The sequence below is a fragment of the Drosophila montana genome, unplaced genomic scaffold (genome assembly GCF_035044405.1).
Source record: "Drosophila montana isolate Dmon_TW-CO22-7 unplaced genomic scaffold, ASM3504440v1 contig_3416_1, whole genome shotgun sequence".
Classification (NCBI taxonomy): Eukaryota; Metazoa; Arthropoda; class Insecta; order Diptera; family Drosophilidae; genus Drosophila; species Drosophila montana.
The window spans coordinates 508,434-532,485 of record NW_026998301.1 but is presented as its reverse complement, the minus strand read 5'-3'; the positions used below and the strand labels follow the sequence as shown (position 1 = coordinate 532,485).

At 44.6% G+C, this 24,052-nt stretch overlaps 2 protein-coding genes across 2 annotated transcripts; one reads left to right on the top strand and one right to left on the bottom strand.

Moving 5' to 3' along the window:
- Positions 1-4,106: 4,106 nt before the first annotated feature.
- On the top strand, positions 4,107-16,724 carry Hr4 (Hormone receptor 4). Its single transcript, XM_064691192.1, is given in 9 exon segments — positions 4,107-4,246; positions 10,069-11,024; positions 11,027-11,056; positions 11,139-12,868; positions 12,960-13,108; positions 13,196-14,692; positions 14,752-14,873; positions 14,946-16,125; positions 16,186-16,724. Coding segments are annotated over 9 exon segments (6,108 nt in total). The 5' UTR covers positions 4,107-4,233; the 3' UTR covers positions 16,617-16,724.
- A 5,376-nt stretch (positions 16,725-22,100) lies between these two features.
- On the bottom strand, positions 22,101-23,722 carry PIG-K (Phosphatidylinositol glycan anchor biosynthesis class K). Its single transcript, XM_064691237.1, has 6 exons — positions 23,564-23,722; positions 22,975-23,486; positions 22,785-22,902; positions 22,619-22,729; positions 22,399-22,559; positions 22,101-22,332 (listed from the first exon to the last, which is right to left on the bottom strand). Exons 1-6 carry the CDS (start codon positions 23,621-23,623, stop codon positions 22,242-22,244), a joined length of 1,053 nt encoding a protein of 350 aa, XP_064547307.1. The 5' UTR covers positions 23,624-23,722; the 3' UTR covers positions 22,101-22,241.
- Between the last annotated feature and the right edge of the window lie 330 nt (positions 23,723-24,052).

Here is a 24,052-nt window from a genome sequence, read left to right as displayed (position 1 = left end):
GTTATGTATGGTTCCTTCGTTCAGTTACGTATTGCTAATGTGAAGTCCCGAAGTCCCGACTCCCGAATCCGAGCCGAAGTTGGAGTCGAAGACGAAGTCGGACTCGGACTCGGACTCGGAGTCGGCGTCGGAGCCGTAGTAGCTAGCAAAGCTTTTACTGCCTGCTGTTAACTGCAATAAATGCGACCCACTGGCAAGCCGGTCAACGTCCACACACAAACACACTATAAAACTTCACATATTCATTCAAATGCTATACACACACACACACACTCACATGCAAGCATAAAGTGTGCTTTTGGGCGGGGGAGCGCCTCACAAAGTTATTAGAGTTTTTTTTTCTCGTTTTTCATGTTTCTATTTTCTATTTACATGCGCCTAGGCGGCAGCGACGTCAACTGAAACTGTCGCCAGACGCAACGGAGTTATTCCTGTGTGCTGCAGGGAGGGGGGTGGGTATGGTTGCGCGGGCAAATGCAATGCATGCAAGCTGCCTATAGAGTAGCTAGCTATGAGCTTCTGGTGCGCGCCCACTCTCATGCTCTCTCACTCTCTTGTTCTCTCCATTTATCTAGCTAGCGCTTATTGCAGCCGAACGCGAACGCGAACGCGAATGCGAACGCGCTTGGCCGAATGTGTTGCCGAGCGGCCCGCAAAGCATAACTATGACGTCGACGTCGCCTGGGTCTATGTCTCTGTCTGTGTCTGTGTCTGTGTCTGTGTCTGTGTCTATGACTGCGCTATGCATGTGCTTGTGTGTATTGGTGTGTGCTTTTTTACTTTTTGTCTATTGGTTTTCATTTTCGTTTGCAGTCGACGGCCGCTGCGACGGCGACGGTGGCTGTGACTGCGACTGCGACTGCGGCCGCGTCGTTTGCTGCCATCTAATGGCGCGCTGCTTTGACTGTGACGACGTCGATCGTTTCGGCTTTCGGCGGCGGCAGCAGCAGCGGCAGCGACGCTTTAAAATAGTTGTTGTTGCTGTTGTTGTTCCGCGCTAGTTTCCGAGGCGCGCGCGCCTGCAACCAGCTACGTTGGCAGCGCAGCCAGCGCAGACGTCGCTGGCTGACTGGGCTGAGACTGTTTGTGGCTGCTGCTTGCTTTCTTTCGCTCGCTTACTCCTTTCATTTCACTTTATTTCGTTCGAATGTACGCACGTTGGCCGCGGAGCAGCATCAAACAAAACAACAACCAGCCGACAACGACAACAACAATAACAACGACAACAACAACAACAACAACGAGGCAAACAACACACACGGCGCGAAAGCGACTCTTGGCCGCTGTTTCTCTGTTTGTTGTGTGTTGTCATACGGAAGAGACACTACATAATTTCGGTTAAAAAAAAAAATAAAAAATATTTTTTTTTTGGAATTTTTTTAAGTACTTTTTTTTTGTGTAATAATTTTGTTGTCATTTTGGTTGTTGTGTGCAACGAGTGCGCGTACTAACGAGTACCCGGTTACTGTTATTCGGAACTTTCGGCGTGCGAAATACAGTTACAATTAACGGTCAATACGGGATTTCAACGCTCGCGCCTTATTTGATGTGGTCTGCCTGTAATATTCATTGGATATACTACTTAATAAATACATATATGTATATATTTATATATGTATATATATAAATGTATATATAGATAAAAGATAAAATGCATACTCGCTGTTGTCTCAATGTCTCGCTGTGTGTGTGTCTGTGTGTGTACAGTTTGCTCGTTGTTTCTAGTTAGAACAAAACAGAGTACAGAAACAAGAACAACTATCTAACGGTCAACGGATTATATGCAGCTTTTGAAAAGTGATCATATACGAATTATGTATAAATCTATGTTTATATCTGGTACTTTTTTTTAATGTTTGTTGTATTCATGTTGCTCTAAGAGTTGCCCCCCCCCCCCCAAATCCCCCATTCTAAATACACACAAACACACACACACTCGTTACTCGTTGCTCGTCACTTTATAATCAGCGATCACAAGTGCATTTCATTTCATCTGCCATAACGAGAGAGCTCAAGGATATTTGTGTGTGGGTGTGTGTGTCGAAATCTTCTTCTTCTGTTTTTTTTTCGCTCACATTTCTTCCAACTCGCTCATTAGCTGTGCAGTGATAACGAGAGAAACACTCGCTTGTTGTTGTGCGTGCGTGTGAGTGTGTGTGCGTGTGTGCATCCTAATAAGTGGAATAAACGCCAAAAAAGAGATTGACATAAACCGTGGATCAAACTCATGCCTGGATTGTTGTGGAAGCATGCGTCATAGTTGGCGCTGGTTGCCAGCGGTTGCCGTTGCCAGAATGGCAACAGTTGCCAGTGTTGCCACCGTACATCAGCTGTGTCTGCCCACCTAAAAACAAGACCCAGCAGCAGGAGCAGCAGCAGCAGCAGCAGGAGCAGCAGCAGGAGCGAACGCAGCCCAAATGAATGCCAATCAGCCGCTGAGCCTGGAGCCAACGGTGGCTGCTGTCAATGTTGCTGCTGTCGTTGCCGAAGCAGCAGCAGCAGCAGCAGCTGCTGCAACGGCAAGCAAAAGTGGCGAGGCTAAGCAGAATGGCCAGCATGCGCACGAGGAGCAACAGCAGCAGCAACAGCAGCAGCTAAGAACCATCAATGGTCACGGCAGCAACAGCAATCACGGCAGCAACAACAACAGCAGCAGCAGCAGCATCGATGACGACAATATTGCTGACAAGGACGCCGGCTTGGAGGTTGATAGCAGCAGCAGCAGCAGCAGCAAGTTGACCATTATCAAAACGCCGCTCAATAAAACGTTGCTCAAGAAGTGCAACAACAACAACAACAACAGCAGCAGCAGCAGCAATGGCAATCTGCCGCATGTTGCACTCAACAACACGGGCAACAACAGCAACAGCTTGCGCAGCAGCAGCAGCAACGTTGGCATCGGCAGCAGCAGCAGCGGCGACGATGCTTTGGGCTTTGGTTGCGATTCCGGTTTTCAAAGCGGAAATAACAATGAACAAGAACAATTTATGAATGATAATCATCATCATCATCATCATTACCATCATCATTATCATCATCATGGCAGCGAACGCGACGGCGACAACGACGGCGACGGCGACAACGACGGCGACGGCGATAACGATAATGATGTTGCTGCTGCTGCTGTTGCTGCTGGCGGCGGCAGTGGCGGCGGCGCTGATGTTGCAGCCACAGCCGCAGCAGCAGCAACAACAACAACAACGCCCGAACATGTTGCAGCCGAATTGCAAACGGACCAGCAACAAGAGCAGCAGCAGCAGCAACAGCCGCAAGACTTTCATATAAAAACGCCAGCAACAGTTGCAGCAGCAGCAGCAGCAACGGCCGCAACAACATTATCCTGCACGGCAGCAACATTGCCCGCAGCAGCAGCAGCGGCAGCTGCCAACAAGGCTGCGGCACAGAATGCCTGCAGTCAAAAGTGTAACAAGTGCAATTCTCACAACAACAACAGCAACAGTAACAACAACAACAACAATAATAATAACAACAACAACAACATTCATTACAACAACTATAATAATTATTATAAGAAAAAATCTCGTATGCCGCCCATTTGCCGTTAGTATTTTTTTCTTTTGATACGTTCTGTTTTCACATAACATAACCTCGTTTTTATCATAATGCATATAGTACTTGAACCCGCCCCCAAACCCCTGCACCTACACACACACACACACACAGACACCCTGCAAAGCCCCCAACAAACTAAAATAACTATTCAAAATCCAATTGCAACAACATTTTCGAAAAAGTGACAAAAAATACCACAAAAATACCACAAAAATACCACAAAAATACCAACAAAAATACTAAATAATTAAATCAAACAAAAATGAATATGAAAATTAAAAAACTCCAATTGGCAAACCTATCTAACGCATCGTCACGTTCAAGATCAAGATCTTGCTCGTGAGCTGCGTTCAACAAAAAATTTGATCTGAATCCAAATTTTATTATTTTTATTTTTATATTTTTTTTTGGCTGTCGCAGGCTCTGCCGCCATGTGGCAAGTGCGGCGCACACAACAGACAGAACCTAAATGCTTTCCTCGAGTACAAACACAACACCAACAATACCAACAATACCAACAATACCAACAACAACAACAACAGTTTTAAGAAATCAACCAAATATACGTAAACAAAAACAATTTGTTCACAATCGGCATACAAAATTTAGCGTATTCTTTTACGATCCAAATTCAAGAAACGAATCGGCAACAACAAAATTATGACATCCATAGGTAAAAAATAAAACTACCCAAGCCTCTAACCTCTTAAGTAGTAATCGTTACTAATCAACTAGAAATATGTATTACCATTTCATACCCAACCATTCCTAACCCCACTAACAACAACAATCACAACAACAACAATCACAACAACAACCACTCTCTTTGTATATATTATATTGCCCCAGTGCGACTCTGGCTGCACATATTTTCCGCTGTATTTTACTCGAAATGTGACTATGATTTACAGCATGCGTCGCTACACTAAACAAAATTATTTAAACTCTATATTTTATATTTATTTTAAGTACTCAAATACTTTTGCCGATAGCAGCCTATCGTTTTGTTATTTATATTCAAGATTTTGAGAGAATTCCGAACTTTCGTTATCGATCATTTAATCGATCAAGTCAAGTTGAAAATTAGTTATCGATCAGTTAATCGACCGAATCAAACAGATGTTAGAAACTTCCCAAACTTGCTGATATCTGGTTAAGAGCGAAATATATTATATACCTTCAATATATTACCCAAATTGTGGTATGTGCTTTGAAAATTTGAGCTTTCGATAAATCTATCGATAAATTATTTTATTTTTTCACTACTTAAAAGTCCGCATCAGTTGATTGGACTTCATTCACTGATAAATAATCGATAGTCGACCTGCAGAATAAGACGGGGTTTAACGCTTAAAAGTTATCGATAAATAATGGAAATTAGCTCGATTTAGCTGCCTGCCTTAACTTGCAAACGGAGCGTGTTGTCCACATTTGTTTTCAACAAATGAAATTCGCTTGTGATATCGATAGTTAAGTTTGTTGAATTTGGCAGCCGATGAAGACCTTGTGACATTTCAAATGCCGAAATTGTAGAAAAATAGTTGAACTAATATCGTTTAATGTTGATAGTCATTTTCGATTAAAGCCTTATAACTATGACTTATTTATCATTAATCGATCAGGCCAAATTGTATCGATATATTGATGAATTGTTTTTGTTTATCGATCTTGCCAGGTGTTATCGGTAGTCAAATTCAACACAATGTGTAAACGAAGTCATTTCAAGTTAATTAATTATGAAAACTTTCATTTTAACTATTTGCAATACATATTACTTGTAAGAATATTCGTAATATGTTCGAAAGTATATTGTTACTTATTCGAAACTATATCGACCCTTAAATAAGCCGTTATTTAATTATATTGAAACCCAAACAAGTTGTTAGCTATTCGAAACTTTGTCGAAACTCAAATACGCCGTTAGCTATTTGAATACTGTATCGAAATTTATTTAAGCCGTTAGCTACACGAAAACTATATCGAACCTATACCGTTACCTATTCGGGAACTATATCGAAACCCGAATAAGCCGTTAGCTATTCGAAAACTATATCGAAACTATGCCGTTACCTTTTCGAAAACTATATCGAAACTTTAATAAGCCGTTACCTATTCGAAAACTATATCGAATAGTTTTCCCTGCAAGCTGTAGAATTTTCTCGCCTTGAATTCAATATTTGTCGAGTGTAAGGTTTTGCCAGAGTTACCGAACAGCTTCGAAATCGAAACGGGATCCCATCGCAGCGGCTGCAATTGCAGTTGCTGTTGTTGGAAATTCTCGAAAAAAAAAGCAAAAAAAAAAATAGAAACAACTTTGCCCAGTTGAGTTCTTCATATTCACTTCTCATTATTGTGGCTCACAGGTGCGTGTGCAACAGCTGTGTGTGTGTGTGTGTGTGTGTGTGTGGGTGTGCGGGTGTGCTGCTGTTGCTACCACGCGCCATACAATACACGCACACAGCTACGCATGGGCTTTATTGTTTAGAATAATCTTGCGCTTGATAATGAAAATAGGTCAAATTTTAAAAATACACACACAAACGCGACATTGGCGACGCCGCCGTCAACGTCGCTGCCGACGCTGGCAAATGATCGTGGCATGCGTGTAGATACGGCATTAGATAGATACACACACACACACACAGGCACAGGCACAACAAGCACGCAGACAGCCGCTGGGCCAACGCACCGCGTTCACCAATTAAGCCAGAGCGAGAGAGAGAGAGAGCGCGAGAGGGAGAGCGAGCGCGAGAGCGAGCGCTAGAATTAACAATGCGATCGAAAGTTAAGCAGCTGCTGCTGCCCCCACCCACCCCCCCCCCCCGCTCTGCCGACCGCCCACTCGCTGGCGCTGCTTGAACTTCTAACTTGCAACAGATTGCAACACAAGCGCTTATCTTGCCGCAGGCGCGCGGTGCGTGCTGCTCGGCGTTTCTAGCTGATAGCGTGCCCCTCCAGCTAACCTACCCTACAATACCCTACACACCAACCCCCAGACCCCGCCACCGCCCACCCTCCCAGCTGCCTGTCCATATTTACTTTTGACCCATTTCGTGTTGCGTTTTATTTCTTTTACGTTCGACGAAGACAAGCAAAATGCTCAGCGACGCAGCTAATTAGATGACGAACCTCCCTCCCTACACCCCCCCCCCCCCCTCCCTCCTCTGCACCACCGTCCTGCCGCCTACAACCGTGCGCGCCCCCGCGCTCTGCTCCGTGCTCTTCGCTTTCGGCTCAACCAGTTATTTTAGAGACTTCTTCAGCGCTTTTTTATTCTCGTTTTTTTTTTTGCTTTTTTTTTGGTGGGGAAGTAAATGCAAATTTTGTTTTGACCATTTGGCAATAACTTCCGCAAAATTCGATTCGTCGCAAAAACAAAAACAAAACAAAAAAAAAAAGAAAAAACCTACTTTAGCTGATATATGATTTTATGCATGCCAAAGACAGCGGTGATTCACCTGCTTGAGCGGCAGACGACAAATAGACTCGCAGAGGCCAAGCAAAAGTTGACGCTTTGGCTTGCAGACGAACCACATATCGGTGCTCACGAATCGATAAATGCTTTAGCTATCGATAGCTGTATAACCCAATCGAATCGATAAATACTTAACCTATCGATAACTGCTCAAGGGTGCTTTATATACATGTCCAAGTCGTATAACCCAATCGAATCGATATGTGCATTAGCTATCGATAACTGCTTAGGAGTACTTTTTACAGATATATGTCAAAGTCGTATAGCCCGATGGTTGCTTACGAATCGATAAATGCATTGGCTATCGATATCTGATTTAGGGTACTTTTCATAGATATGCGTTGGTCATGTAACCCAATCAGAGCTCACGAATCGATTAATGCTTTAGCTATCGATAGCTGTGTAACCCAATCGGATCGATAAATACTTAAGCTATCGATAACTGCTTAAGAGTACTTTATATACATTTCCAAGTCATATAACCCAATCGAATCGATAAATGCCTTAGCTATCGATATCTGCCCTTTCATAGATATATGTCAAAGTCGCATAACCCAATCGAATCGATATCTATTTAAGATAAATAAATAGCGTATAACTCAGCTGAAGTCTTGTGCTTCCCCTCTATATATATTCTGGCAATTTCCTTAACTTTTTAGAAAAAGCTAGTTTCACTTATCATACAATCCTTGGCGATTATAACAATTCGATGCAGCTGGACTCTTATATATGGTACTCTTATATAATATATATTATATAGTACTCTTATAATATGCTATATATCTACTACATATGTCTTATATTTATTATATGATCCTCTCATATGATATTATTTAGAACTCTTTAGCCGCATTCAATTTGAAAAGATTACTCAAAGTTTCCTATCTGCCTATCTTAAACTCTTTTGGCATACACGAAACTTCGAGATTTATCAGCTCAAGAAAATATATTGAGTTACTGTAACGTTATCAGCCAGGCTGCAAATCGGTTTTGCAGCAAGCCGGTTCGAGTCCGGAATTAACATTTATTTTGTACTTTGAACCGAACCCCTAAACAAATCTGTTGCCCAAAAAAAAGCTTAACTGAAATCTTTGATTTGATTTAAAAGTAAATATCTTAGCTAAACATATTTGGTAGTTGCCAATTTGGGATGGAAATTCAGGCCGCAAGATTCACAGAATAAAAAACCGAATTGTTTCATAAGCCAAGCCTAAGCCTGAGATCAGGTTCACGAAATGTTGCCTGAATAATCGGATGGAGCCCAGCCAGACACAGCCGATATGCCCCTCTCGAAAGCAGAGTATAACACAAAACTAATTTAAATGAAAATCTGAAATTCTAAAACGCCAAATCAAGTTTGACAAGTTAACACCCATGCGAAACGATTTCAGCTTGAGACAAAGTCATGGCCATGGGAAACGTAGCATCAACATCTCTCAGACAAGAATATAAGAATATTTTAAATAGGAACAGCTCGGTTCTTCAAGAGAGAGCCAGATCTTAAAACAGTCTCACCCAACTTAGCTTGAGGAGTTCAAAATAGATCAATGTAACAGCAAGCAAGAGTGCCCGACTAGGGGATACCCTGCGCCATCTTCTGCCCAAGGAATGTACTAGCATTAATAAAAAGTAAACATACAAAATAAGTTGTCGAACTCGCGTCCATCTTCCACAGACCGAACCACTTGACAGCGCCTCATGACCCCCACAGCCATAAATTGAAAGATATTTATTCTTTATATACTATTCTAGTCCACTTTGGTGAATCCCGCCTTTAAAAACGAAGTCAATTGCTAAAAAAATAGGATTTGGACATCGATATTTATCGATTGCTTGGAAACGATGCAAGTTATCGATTAACGAAGACATACTCGTATTATGCTGGCACTGGAAGGAGCTGCGATTTCACTCAAGTCTTTAGATCTCAGACGGACGGACAAATGGAATGGAAAGACGGATCGACGGAAAGACGGATGGACGGAAAGTCGAATGGAAAGACGGACGGACGGATTGATGCTGATCAAGAATCTATTCTATTATATTGTATATATATTTTATGGGGTCGAAGATGCTTCCCTTTGCCTGTTGCATACATTTGCACAGAACAAGTATACCCTTTTGTACCCATTGGGCAGACTAGGAGATACCCTGTAGCCAGCGCCAAGCTGCTGTTTAAAAGCATTTCAGTTTCCTTCTTCTTCACTCTGTCCCCCTGAATGTTGGGCAAATTTCTCAGGTCTTATATGGATAACAGGCTTTTTATTGAATGTCTGCCATATACATACTTAAGAAGATCCTAAATAACAAGTTTTGGTGCAGCTAGCTGTTATATTCTTCGAGATTTGCTTAAAGAACCAAGTCTGAAAATCGATATTTATCGATTTTTTACATAGCAAAAAGCTATCGAAAAAAGTTCAACTCTTTCTGGCTAGGGTATACAAGAACATAAATTGCAAACTTCGAGTCTCTAGCTCTTGGATATACATGAATATATATAATATATATATATATATAACTGATCGAACCAGATCAATCAGCCCAATCAGCCCCTGATCAAGACTATATATGTATACATATATTTTTTTTGAGTTGGTAGATATTTTCTTTAGCACGTTACATAGACTTGCACAAAAACAGTATACCCTCTTTAGCCATTTTTAATGGGTAGAAGAAAGTTAATGCTTCGCACCTTTAATACTTAGCTAGGCTATTCTTTACGAACGATCTGTTGTAAATGTAGCTCATTGTGTAAACATGGATTTGTGGAGCAAACTCTGCGAGATTTCAAGATCCGTTTTGGGTCTGGAAGGGATTCTCGTGCTCCTTACTTTAACAAAACATATTCTAACAAAACATTCGAAACTATTTGGTCTCTTTTAAGTATTTGTAGTATTAAGCTGTAAATAGTATTTGTTGTTATATGGAGTAGAGTTACTTAATGTGAATCATTTATTTACCCTCTCTCTCTTCCCTCTCTCTCCCTCTCTCTCTGCCTGTCTGTCTGTCTCGGTGTCCCGCAGGAATTATGACACTGAGCCGTGGCCCGTACAGCGAGCTCGATAAAATGAGCCTTTTTCAAGACCTCAAACTCAAGCGGCGCAAAATCGATTCAAGATGCAGCAGTGACGGCGAGTCCATAGCGGACACATCCACCTCGTCGCCGGATCTATTGGCGCCGATGTCGCCCAAGCTATGCGACAGCGGCACAGGTGCCTCGCTGCCAGCGCTGCCGGCGCTGCCGTCGCTGCCATCGGTGACGGTAACGGTGACAACGGCGGCATCCACATCGGCGGCGGCAGCAGCAGCTGCCGTCTCCACAACAACAACAACATCAACATCAGCAGCAGCAGCAGCAGCGGCAGCAGCAGCAACATCATCCACGTCGGCGGCAACATGTCCGAGCAGCACCATTACCATAACCGCAACAGCAGCAGCTAAAGCAGCAGCAGCAGCAGCAGCAGCGGCAGCGGCAGCAACAAGCACAGGATCGGCTGGCGGATCCGTGAAGCATCAACAGACTGAAATACACTCATCCAGCAGCGCGATAACAGCGGCAGCTGCATCCACGGTGATGTCGCCGCCGCCGCCAGCCGGCACGCCGCCCAGCGCCATGCTGGACACTGGCGGTGGCGGTAATGGGGGCGGCGGCGGCGGCGGGGAGGCCCTCTCGCTGGCATTGAATGCGCGCGGCACGCCCACACCGCCGCACAATAATGGCGGCGCCTCCAGTTCGAGCAACAGCAGCAGTCGCCTGGCCTCGCCCGACTCGCTCGAGGAGAAGCCATCAACGACAACGGGTCGCAGCAGCGGCACGCCCACCAATGGGCTGTTGGCCACCAGCAGCAGCGGCAACGGCAACGGCAACGGCAGCAACAAGATCAACAGCAATCTGAGCGTCATACGCTCAGTCAAGGAGGAGCGCATCCTGGCCTCGCCCACCAAAATGCTTGCCTACCATCAGCAGCAGCAGCAGCAGCAACAGCAACAGCAGCAGCAGCGCGAACGGGAGCAAAGGGAGCGGGAACGAGAGCGTGAAAGGGAACGGGAACGGGAGCGTGAAAGGGAACGGGAACGAGAACGGGACTTGAAGGCGGCCACGGGACATGTGACCGTGCTGGTGACGCCGTCGCGCATTAAAGCGGAGCCACCGCCACCCGCCTCGCCCTCCTCCACCACACAGCGCGACAGGGAGCGCGACAGAGATAGAGATCGAGATCGAGATAGAGAACGAGAACGAGAACGGGAAAGGGAAAGAGAAAGGGAGCGCGAACGAGAGCTGGGCAGCAGCAGCAGCAGCTCGATCAGCTCATCGCAGCACATAAGTCGCGGCAGTCCGGGTCCGCATCCGGGCCAGCATCATGCGCACGCCTATGCCCATCCGCACGCCCATTTGTCGAGCCATGGGCATGGCAGCCTGACGCCCGCCTCCATTGTCCAGACGCATCATCTCCACCAGCAGCTGACGCAGCCGCTGACGCTGCGCAAGAACAGCCCGCCGCAGGAGCTGCAGCTGCCGCAGCTCTCGATGCAGTCCATGCAGCAGCTTACCCAGCAACAGCTGCACCTGCATCTCCTGGGCCACCAGCAGCAACAGCAGCAACAGCAACATCAGCAGCAGCAGCAACATTCGCCGCATGCGCTGATACGCGTCAAGAAGGAGCCAACATCATCCGTTGGTTCTGTTCAGGTGCAGCGGCATCTATCGCCGCATCACCAGCAACATCAGCAGCAGCACCAGCAGCAGCAGCAGCAGCAACATCAGCAACACCAGCAGCAACATCAGCAACAGCAACAGCAACAGTCGCTGCTGCATTCGGCTTCGCTGCAATCGTTGCGTCATCCGAGCCGCGATGCGGCCATTTTGTTTCGCGTGAAGAGCGAGGTGCAGCAACAGGTGGCGGTGGCCGCGGCTGCCGCCGCCTCCTCGGGCCTGCCGCATCTAATGCAGCCGACGTCAGCAGCGGCGGCGGCGGCAGCAGCTGCAGCGGCGGCCGCACAGCGCATGGTCTGCTTCAGCAATGCGCGCATCAATGGCGTCAAGCCGGAGGTGATTGGCGGCCCGCTCTGCCCCTCGCCGCATCCATCGTCCTCGTCGTCCTCGTCGCAGCTGTCGCCGCAGACGCCCTCGCAGACGCCGCCGCGCGGCACGCCCACCGTCATCATGGGCGAGAGCTGTGGCGTGCGCACCATGGTCTGGGGCTACGAGCCGCCGCCGCCAACGCCCGGACAGCAGCAGCAACAGCAGCAGCAGCAACACCAGCAACAACACCAGCAACATCAGCAACAACATCAGCAGCAACAGCAGCAGCAACACCAGCAGCAGCAACACCAGCAGCAGCAGCAGCAACATCAGCAGCAGCAGCAACATCAGCAGCAACAGCAACAGCAGCAACAGCAGCAACAGCAACAGCAACAGCATTGCCTGCAAACCGCCTCCTCGCCCTCGACCGGGTCCATAACGCCGACGCATACGCCCGGTCCGCAGAACAACGAGGAGGCGGCACAGCTGCTGCTGTCGCTGGGCCAGACGCGCATCCAGGATATGCGTCCGCGTCCGCATCAATTCCGAACGCCGCACGCCCTCAACATGGAACGCCTGTGGGCGGGCGATTACTCGCAGCTGCCGCCGGGCCAGCTGCAGGCGCTCAATCTGAGCGCCCAGCAGCAATGGGGCAGCTCCAATTCCAGCTCCGGCAGCGGCAGCGGTCGCTCAGTCGAGGCGCCGCACGAGCCCACCGACGAGGACGACCAGCCGCTGGTCTGCATGATATGCGAGGACAAGGCAACCGGCCTGCACTACGGCATCATCACCTGCGAGGGGTAAGTCTCGCCGCAATTCCAATCCAAGCCACAGAGACTAACACTACCTCCTTCTACATCTCCATCTCCATATCCTTTATCTCTCCTGCAGCTGCAAGGGCTTCTTCAAGCGGACGGTGCAGAACCGCAGGGTCTACACCTGCGTCGCGGACGGCACCTGCGAGATAACCAAAGCACAGCGCAACCGTTGTCAGTATTGTCGATTTAAGAAGTGCATCGAGCAGGGCATGGTGCTGCAAGGTCGGTAGATGAAGCCAACCTAACCTCTTATCCAAAACTAATCTTTAATTTACCCTTTTCTTTTTGTTTGTTTGTGATCCCTGCCAGCCGTACGGGAGGATCGCATGCCCGGTGGACGCAACAGCGGCGCCGTCTACAATCTGTACAAGGTCAAGTACAAGAAGCACAAGAAGACCAATCAGAAGCAACAGCAGCAACAGCAACAGCAGCAGCAACAGCAGCAACAGCAGCAACAGCAACAGCAGCAACAGCAGCAGCAACAGCAGCAACAGTTGCTGTCGCCCATACATCATCATCATGTGACTGGGGGAGGACATGGTGGACATCCGGCGCAGTTGTCGCCGCATCATTTGCTCTCGCCGCAGCAGCAACAGTTGGCGGCAGCTGTTGCAGCCGCTGCACAGCATCAACATCAGCAATCGAAGCTGCTGGCCGCTGGCCATGCGGCCGCTGGTGAGCTGAAGCCCATGTTCCTGGGTCCGGTGCTCAAGTCCGAGCACTTGCAGCCGCCGCCCATGCACAGCCCGGCACAGCAGCAGCAGCAGCAACATCAGCAACAGCAGCAACAGCATCAGCAGCAGCAGCAGCAACAATCGTCGCCGCATCTGTCGCTATCTTCCCCGCATCACGTGCAGCCGCCGCCGCCGCCGAATGCGGCACAGCAGCAGCAACAGCACCACAATCATCACCAGCAGCAGCAGCAGCAACAACAGCAGCAACAGCAGCAACAGCAGCAGCAGCAGGCGTCGCTGCCGGCGCATCTGATGAATGGGACCATATTGAAGACGGCGCTGACCAATCCCAGCGAGATTGTGCATCTGCGGCATCGTCTCGACTCGGCGGTCAGCTCGTCGAAGGACAGACAGATCTCGTACGAGCATGCGTTGTCCATGATCCAGACGCTGATCGATTGCGATGCCATGGAGGATATTGCCACGCTGCCGCACTTTAGCGAGTTCCTCGAGGACAAGTCCGAGATCAGCGAGAAGCTGTGCAACATTGGCGACTCCATTGTCCACAAGCTGGTGTCGTGGACAAAGAAGCTGCCCTTCTACTTGGAAATACCCGTCGAGATACACACAAAGCTCCTCACCGACAAATGGCACGAGATACTCATCTTGACCACCGCCGCCTACCAGGCGCTCCACGGCAAACGATCCTCCAGCGCTGGCGCTATCGCGAGCACTGGCTCGGGCTCCGGCTCGGGCTCAGGCTCAGGCTCGGGCACTGGCGCGGGCTCGGGCTCGGGAACTGGCTCGGGCAGCGGCAACAGTCCCAGCAACAATCACGGCAGCAACAGGCACGTCGGCTCCCCGGCGCCAACATCAACGCCAACGGCCAGCCAATTGCCGGTGCCGCTGCACAAGGATGATCCCGAGTTTGTCAGCGAGGTCAACTCGCATCTGAGCACGCTGCAGACCTGCCTTACCACGCTGATGGGCCAGCCGATTGCCATGGAGCAGCTCAAGCTGGATGTGGGCCATATGGTGGACAAGATGACACAGATCACGATCATGTTCCGGCGCATCAAGCTCAAGATGGAGGAGTACGTGTGCCTCAAGGTCTACATATTGCTGAACAAAGGTACGTCCGCATTCAAACAAATTGTCCCCAATTCATGTTGATCCCATTGTGACCCTTAGCAGAAGTGGAACTGGAGAGCATACAGGAGCGTTACATTCAGGTGCTGCGCTCCTATTTGCAGAGCTCATCGCCACAGAATCCGCAGGCCCGGCTCAGCGAGCTGCTCTCCCACATACCCGAGGTAAGTGTTGACAGCCTAATCCAAGCCGATCTCAACTAATCCTCTCCTGCTCTCATTGTGCTCCCGCACCAGATCCAAGCGGCGGCCAGTTTGTTGCTGGAAAGCAAAATGTTTTATGTGCCCTTTGTGCTCAACTCGGCGAGCATAAGGTAGCAAATGCTTGAGCATGGCCTGCTGCCCGCCAGCAATCATCAGCCGGCGCCGCCGAAGCGCCAGCAGCAACACGACCAACATCTAACAACAGCAACACGCCGCAGATCCCGGCCACAACAACAGCAACAGCAGCAGCAACAGCAGCAGCAGCAACAGTTGCAGGCGCAGGTTGCTTTGCTGCTGGATCTGCCCAAGATCAAAATCGAAATTGGCGACGCCGAGCAACAGCAATCGTCTCTATTGCTGCCGTTGCCGCTGACAGCAGCAGCAACAACAACAGCCACAGCCACAGCCACAGCCAAGCCCAGCAATGCCTCCTCGTCCATACTGAAGTCGTCGCTGCTGAGTGGAGCTGCGGCCACATTGGCCACGCTGACAGCAGCCGCCGATCAAATAGCGCGCACCTCAGCAGCAGTGGCCATCGAGGCGGGCAGCAACAACAGCAACAGCAGCAGCAACAACAGCAGCAGCAGCTGCAATGCTGCCACTGTCGCTGGCAAGCTGGCAACAAGCAGCAGCAGCAACAGCTTAGAAGAGAGCAAAAGACTTGAACATCAACATCAGCAACAACAACAACAGCAACAGCAACATCTGCAACAACAACAACAGCAACATCTGCAACAACAGCAACAACAGCAACAGCAACAGCAACATCTGCAACAACAGCAACAATATACATCAATTCTTCAAACGGCTTTAATGTCACAACGTCCAATGGCAGCAGCTGCTAACAAACCAACAGCAACAGCAACAGCAGCAACAACAGCGAGTGCTGGCGCAACAACGAGAACAACAACGACAATAACAAACGCAGCAACAACACCGCCGCCAGCGCATGTGCTCAAAACGGCGTTGACATTGGCCAGCCTAAGTGAAATAGCCACTGCACAACAGCAGCAGCAACAGTTGCTCGCATTGCAGCAGCAGCAGCAGCAACAACAACAGCAGCAGCAACAGCTAAAAGTGCCACGCAGGATTATCAATTTGAGCAGCAACACTGCCACAGGCCCAGGCGCAATAACAATCACTGCCAAACCGATGCTGCGACAACGCAACAGCAACTGTCACGGCAGCAACAGTTCGAGTCAAGTGGCAAACGGTAAGCAACAATATTTATGAACAATGCACGCAGTTAATTTCAAATACCAATTGTCAGCAGCAACAGCAACAGCAGCAACATCGCTGCCCAACGGCAGCTGTTGCCATCAGCAGGCAACTGTTGCCAGCACAGCCACAATACACACACAGACCGACGAGCTGTTGCTGTCCACTGGCACGCCCGCGTCGTTAACAATGCGCCCAGCAGCTATGCAACAATGGACCGCCGTGTCGACGACGACGACGCAAACACAAACACAAACACAACCGCAACAACAAACAACACCACATGCAACATCATCCACAGCACCACACAACAACAACAACATCAACATCAACAACAACAATAATATTAATAGTAATAATCATAATTATAATAATAATAATTATAATGCCGCCGCTGCCACGCCCATGCGCCCGCCTACGCGCACGCCCGTGACCTCAGCTTCTGTTACTGTAGTTGTGTTCAAAACAATGTTACCTGATGACTGAATTATTTTAGAATAGTACACTTAAAGCATGTTTTTTATTATCGATTACCGATTACCAATTAACAATTACCGATTACCGATTACCGATTACCAATTATCGATTATTATTATTATTATTATTATTATTATCATCATTATTATTATTACTACATACATAATGTAGAGCATATTGTATTTTCATGTATTTTAGTTTTCACCCTCCCTCCCTCCCTCCCTGCCCCCAACCCCTTGTTGGAGATATTATAAGCCAAAACCGACCCTAACCTAAAAGCACACGAAAAAAACAGAGAATAAGAAGGAGAAGAGAAAAATAAGATGTAAATGAAAAGCACAAGCCTGTTGTAGAACCAAGCGAACAATCCAAATGCCCTAACCCAAGCCTAACGTACTCAGAAGACTGCGGACTGACAACTGAAACGAAATGAAAACGGAACGGAATGGATGGAAAATGAAATGCAGACGAACTATAAATGTCCTTACACACAGAACACAAGACTGCCGACAAAATGGAACGTGAACGAAGGAAACGGAACGGAATGGAATGGAATGGAATGGAATGAAATGGAATGGAAGTATCCCAAATACGCTGACCCAACACACTGAACACAAGACTGCCAACAGCAATGCAATGCAATGCAATTTAACGGACTGAAACGAAATGGAATGAAACGTTTTCCTTTCGACTACCGACATTACGAATGGGCGTGTTTTCTGTAAGCCCGTAAACATCAAGCACACACTGACCAGGACGAACACAAGACTGCAGACTGCGCGCAACGGAACGCAATGGAATGGAAATGAAACGATATGGTATGGAACAGTTTAGTTTGGTCCGGCTTGATATTTTTGTTTTTTTTTTGTTTTTTTTTTCTCGTTAGTTCGATTTTAGAAGTGGATTCGGTGGTTTAACGGCATTACGAATGTGTGTGTTGACTTTTTAAACTAAATAAATTATGCTTTTACTATATACATACATTACTTTAACACACACACACACACACACACACCTTTTTTTGTGCAAAATTTTAAAGAGCAAAAATTGCAAAACACAAAGAAAAGAAAATGAATAAGAAAAAGAAAAAGCAGAAAAATCTAAGTTAAGTGTTAACATGTATCCATATAAAGTTGATTTAAGATCAGTTCAGATTTGAGCTAATGTGTTGTAGTTGACTAAAGCCACACACACACACACACACACACACCTACACACTTACACACTCTCATTCATATATACAGCTATAAGAATGCATTGTTTTTTTTTTTTTATATAAATATATATACACAAAAAATTATATATAGATATATATTAATATATAATATATACACACACAGATCTGAATAGATATATACATATAACGCAAGGCAAAGAAAATCAACCACATAAAGTATATATACATATATATATCTATCTATATACATACATAAATATATATATATATATATATATATATATATATATACATGCATACATCTATTATATATATATATAGGAATTATAGTCGTATTTAGCTAGTTTTTATTGTCGTTCGTTTTTAAGTACTTTTTGTAGTTAAATTCACACACACACACACACACACACACACACACACGGGCTGCGCTGCGTGTAACGGGCTGATAGGTTGTGCGGAAAGGGGCGGGTGTTGGCGGTTGGCGCGCTTCGCAAAGTTTATCGATAATACGATAACACAGCAAAATCGAGAGCAAACTTCTACTTTAAATTATTCAAATGGCATATTATGTAATGTTAGTTTAATCGACACAACACACACACACACACACACACATACGCATCCATTTTGTGCATCTCTGATAAGAGAGGATTGTGAACAACAACAACCAAACATTCGCACGCACACACACACACACACACACACACATACATCTAAGCCTAAGCTAATCCTACTCTAATATTAAAAGAAAGCAAGCAAAAATGTGTGCATACAAAGTTATACAACTGTTTATTATTATTATTATTATTATTTTTTTTTTTTTGTATGTTTGTATGTATGTATTGTACACTTAAAGAAAACAAATGAAACCTAATTCTAATTATTCATTTATAATTATTTTTTTTTATTAATTATTATTATTGTATGTATATATACCCATATATGTATATATACATATATATACATATGCATACTAAACATAATTATCGCCTAGCACATACAATTTACTATACATACATATATATATATTTGTATATCTATATATATACACATATATATACTATGATTTTTTTTTATATATATATATGAATATTATATGGCTCGCGATCGCGTCGTCGTCGTAACCCAAAAAGAAACAGAAAAAAAAAACAAAAAAATGCAAGAAACAAACAACTAAGAAAAAATGAAAACACACAAAAAAAAAAGAATGAAATCGCCTGAAATTGGGCTGCTATCGATGCCGTTTGTTATCGATATCGATGTCGCACTATCGTTTATTGTAAATGTATTAATTTTGTTGATTTTTTTGCTGTCTGTATACATTTTTTTTAACAACATTTTTAATAAATGTAATTCTTAAATCATTTTCAGTTTTTATTTATAACTCCTTCTGTTGTCTCTGTGCCCAAAATGCCTACCCACCACAACCCCAAGAACTCCAAGCTTCTGTTTTCGGGCAATTGCAATTGGCTTTGAGTAGCTGAAATATATAGTATTCAAATCGTCCTTGCAGTGTCTCAAGATTTACCCGCACTTTCTAAAGTGTAGCATACTTTTGGGAGCTCTAAAGAGAAGGGCTCGAAATTGCATCGAAATTGAAGCAATTCTTATAGACTATTTTGATAATCTCGCAATCTGGGTAAACAAATATCGTTTGATTGGAATAATCCTTAAGAAGAAGACCTAAAAACAAATTGTCTTTTATGCCGAACGATGAAAAGTTGAATGAATGATAAAAGATCAAAGGGGCATTTAAGGAAAAGTCTCGAGCAGAAAGCTTCGAAAAGGCCAATTTATTTATTGTTAAAAATAAAAACAACTTATTTTTCTTGTTTTGTTCCAAGCGTACATCGGGCAGCGTATACCCTGTAAAAACTAACAGAAATAAATGTAGTATAATAGATAGCAAAGATACAAATAAAAACTTGACCTTGCTTTGACCCCGAAGCCCCACATGAGAAACGAATTAACAATTCCTCGCGCCTTACACAAACCCAAGCAGACGCGCTCTCTCGCTCGCACACACGAAAACACACACACACACACACACACAGACACAAAAGAAAAGGTAAAGAAAATGCGAAAGCAAGAGTCTGACATGAAATTGCCTTCAAGAGTTGTTTTCACAATGAGATTTTCCGTAGCAGAAAGTTTATCTTTTGTTTCTTGGTTTTGGATTTTAACAGAAATAAGAAACAAACGTAAAAAAAAGAAAATAAAAGAAAATTAAATATAGTACGCAGCAGCAAATACATAAAGGAGTACATAAATGTATGTAAATGTATTGTATGTATTAAGAGCATAAAACAAATATATATATATATATATATATATGATGAATATGAATAATGAATAATGAATAGAGCAAAAACGATAGAAAATATAGAAGAGTAAACTTTTGTAAAGCATCAGAGAATGAAGAGAAAACCCAAATACATACTGCATGTAAAGGAAAAACCAAAAAATGCATAAGAAATACAACACACAATGATGATAATGAAAGCTAAGGATGATGATGATAATGATGATGATGATGATAATGATGATGATACCATATTTTTGCACTGCGTGTTATCAAATAAGTGTTAGGCCATAAATTGTAAGTGCATTGCAATGCATTTGAGCTAGAAATACCAGAGCCCCCACTCAGATAGTAGCTTAGTGGACCCCGTTAAACAGATAATACCATATATGGCATACGTACATATGCATATAGATACCATATACCATATACCATAGGCGAGATGGCACCCAAGCAACAACCAAAACTGAAGTTCCCCAACACACAGAAAGCCCCTCCAATTAAGCCAGACCATTTGTAGACTAGCGAGTATAATTCTTCGGTTTGCTCTTATGTCTTTGTAAATAACGAGTTAAAAGTAACGAGTAACGAGTGACGAGTGACGAGTAGCGAGTAACGAGCATGAAACACACGCATTAGATATATTGTTAGATCTGTTCCCTGAGTGCACCCACAAAAAAGGAAAGAAACCAAACAGATAGAAACACCACTGGCATCCTAACGATTAGTTAGCTAATTTTTAATAACACACTTAAAAGAGTTAAACCACAACCCATACACGCACACACACACACACACACACACACGTAGACGACCCTAAGTAGTACTCACTCAGACCACAGGCAGCACCCGCTAAACACGATATATAGAATACTCGATACAGAACAATTGGAACGCAAACTGTTTCAAATATGCTCAAAAAAAGGAAAAATATTCAAAAAAAATATATACATATATTTAAACCAAATGAAGGCCGCTTGCATATACATATATATATATATAGATATATATATAATAAAGAAATCGGGAATAGAGCGTGCGTTATGTGTATGCCAGCTGGACGGGGAGTAAATACTTTTTATGGTGCTTAACTCGATCTTGAGAACAACAAAATCAACAACAACAACAACATAACAAACACCCCCTAAAACATAATCGATAGCGATAAAACTCAAAACAAATGGGACTGATGCAATAAAAAGCTAATGCAAAACACATATATATATATGTATAGTCGATATTATCTGGCATTTTTTCAACTTAAGCAAGCAAGCAAAAACAAAAAAAACAAAAAAATCAAAATAAAAACAAAAAAAAAAAAGGTAGATCCTTCCATACATTGAAATTAAATAAATGGAAAGAGTAAATGTCGTCCTGTGCTGTCCGAAAACCGAAACGCTTCGGGCGGCTAACAGAGCTAGAAAAATGCCATTGTTACTCTTAAAACCAAAAAAAAAAACAAAAAAGAAAACAATTTTTTTGTGTATACCCCAGGCAGAAACAAAAACAAAATAGAAATTAAATAAAATGTTTTTTTTTTGTGGTGGAAATTCACAGGGATTCCACTTGCGGTACGAGTGTTCGTCCGGGAATAGAAGGACTGGCTCATACGTTTTATATAAGTATATATACACACACACACACACACACACACACACACACACACTTAGCATATATACATATGGTTTTAGTTTATTTTTGGAATTCGATATAAATGTTACTTGATGGATTAGTGAGCGTTTGCGGTATAAAAGATACAAAATAAGAAAACAACAAAAAACAAACACAATAAATATAATTTAACATTGACGTAATTACAATGAACATGGGCGTAAAACCAAATGAAATGTTAGCAAAATATTTAAAATAAAGAAAATCGATGAAACGAACTTAGCCCAAAAATTCGAGTATTTTAAAGCACGATTCGAGTTCACACACACACACACACACACACACACACACACACAGACATACATTTAATAAATTACACATTGTATTAATAATAATAATAATATAAATTAATGAAATGAAATGTATTTACGAATAAAGTTAATATTATCACATGAAATGTGTACATTTTGAACTCATTTAATTTGTTGCTTGCCGCCAACTATCCAGATCTTACCCAAGCCGAACAAAGAGCTGGGACATGTTTTTACTTTATTAATTCAGCTGTAAACTGCGGCTCCAAAATGATCTTGAACTGTTTCCTTGGTCCCAACTGGGCCACCTCATTGACAAAGTCCCTGTGAAGTGTTTGAATTGAATTGTTATTTATATATTTAAACATATATGTATCTAGCTGGACATACTCTTCATTGGCCAGCGTTACATTGATGCGATCCGTGGACACGCGCGTGGGACGTATGGCGCCAAAGAAATCCGTAATGGGCACCTTGTGCGGATCGCGTCTATATAAATCCTTGCGCACGCCCACTGTCGAGATGCATACGCGCTTCGGGCACACTTGTAGCTGCAAAAAGCATGCAGTTAATTATAAAGCACATTCTTGTAGTTGGGCTAACGGCTTACAAATTCACCAATTGTGCGCTTGCTAAACGGCTGCACCTTCTCCAGAAACTCGAGCGCATAATAGGTATAGCGATCGATCATGTAGACGCCGATCGAGGGATCCACGTGATGCTGCAAAATGAGAGTTAAATGAAACAGCCGGAGGCAAATCATTTGGAATACCCACCGATAGCGAATCCTCGCCGACCAAACTGCTGGCCACGGCCAAGACATTGGGCGATGTAAACTTCTCGTAGAGCGACGCCGCCTGGCAAGTGTCCACCATAAAGAAGAGCTCGTTGTAACTGAAGAAAATAAGCAATAGGAGCAGTTAAGTGACACATACCTATAGAGAGCTTATAATTCAATAGACAAACCGTTTCTTTTCCCACATTTGCTGTATGCCATCGGCCAGTTCCTGGCTGGTTATCTCCTCGGAGTCCTGGAACTTGAGAAATCCATCGCCACCGTGGCCCGTCAAATAGATGAGCACATTGCTGCCCGCATCGGAGAGTAACTTCTTGGAGCGTGCGGTGCCATTTTGGGTTCGTCCCGTCAGCAGGCGCACAAAGTTCTCCACGGTTACCTCATAGCCGCGATAATCGACCTCAACATCATCGCCATACACATTGATATGCTGGTTCGCATTGTTGTACACCTGGCCCGGCCGAGGATTGCGCGCATTGCAGGCCATATCGTCGGCGATCATCAAAATGATTTGCGAGTCGGGTATGCCGAGCCGCTTGACGGACCGATAAATGGACAGCACATTGGCTACATGACGATAGTTAAACCAGAAGCGAGACGCATCCACCAGCACCGCCCAGTTGTTCGTGTGCGTTGAGCGCTGGGCGGCGTCCACATAAGCCTCCGGCAGCATCGAGGTCTCCTAAAAGACAGCAGCAGCAAAAACAATGATTCACTGAAGGTACACACTCACGCTCTTTCTCTCTCTTGTGTACTTACATGCTCAGCGGCGCAGCTATAAATAATAATAAGCAACAATAAAAGCCCTTTGTGTAACATATTTAATTTAATTTATTGTTTTCTAATATATTTTGTTTGCCGGCGTTGAGCCAGCCCTGTTCCTGCACAGAGCTGCCAGTTGTGTGTGTTGGGCAACAGCTGATGGTGTTGCCAGTGCTGCCATTCACCCTTCTGGCAACGCTCAGCTGTGCAAACTAATGCTGTTAAATGGCTTAAATTTTTCATGCCAATTTATGCATACAGAATTGCCTTTATCGCCCCATTTCTGCCTTAAAACATAAAGTTCGCATGCTTAACTATTGAATGGCAGCTGGCAATGCATCCAAAGCTAGCTCTTAAGTTCCTAAAAAAGTAAAAGAAAAATGCCAATGGCGCTTTGAGACAATCCAATATGGCGTATAAATGACGCTACCATGTCGGACAAACAGACGAAGAGAGAAACGGAGCAATAAACAGCAAGTCAGCCGA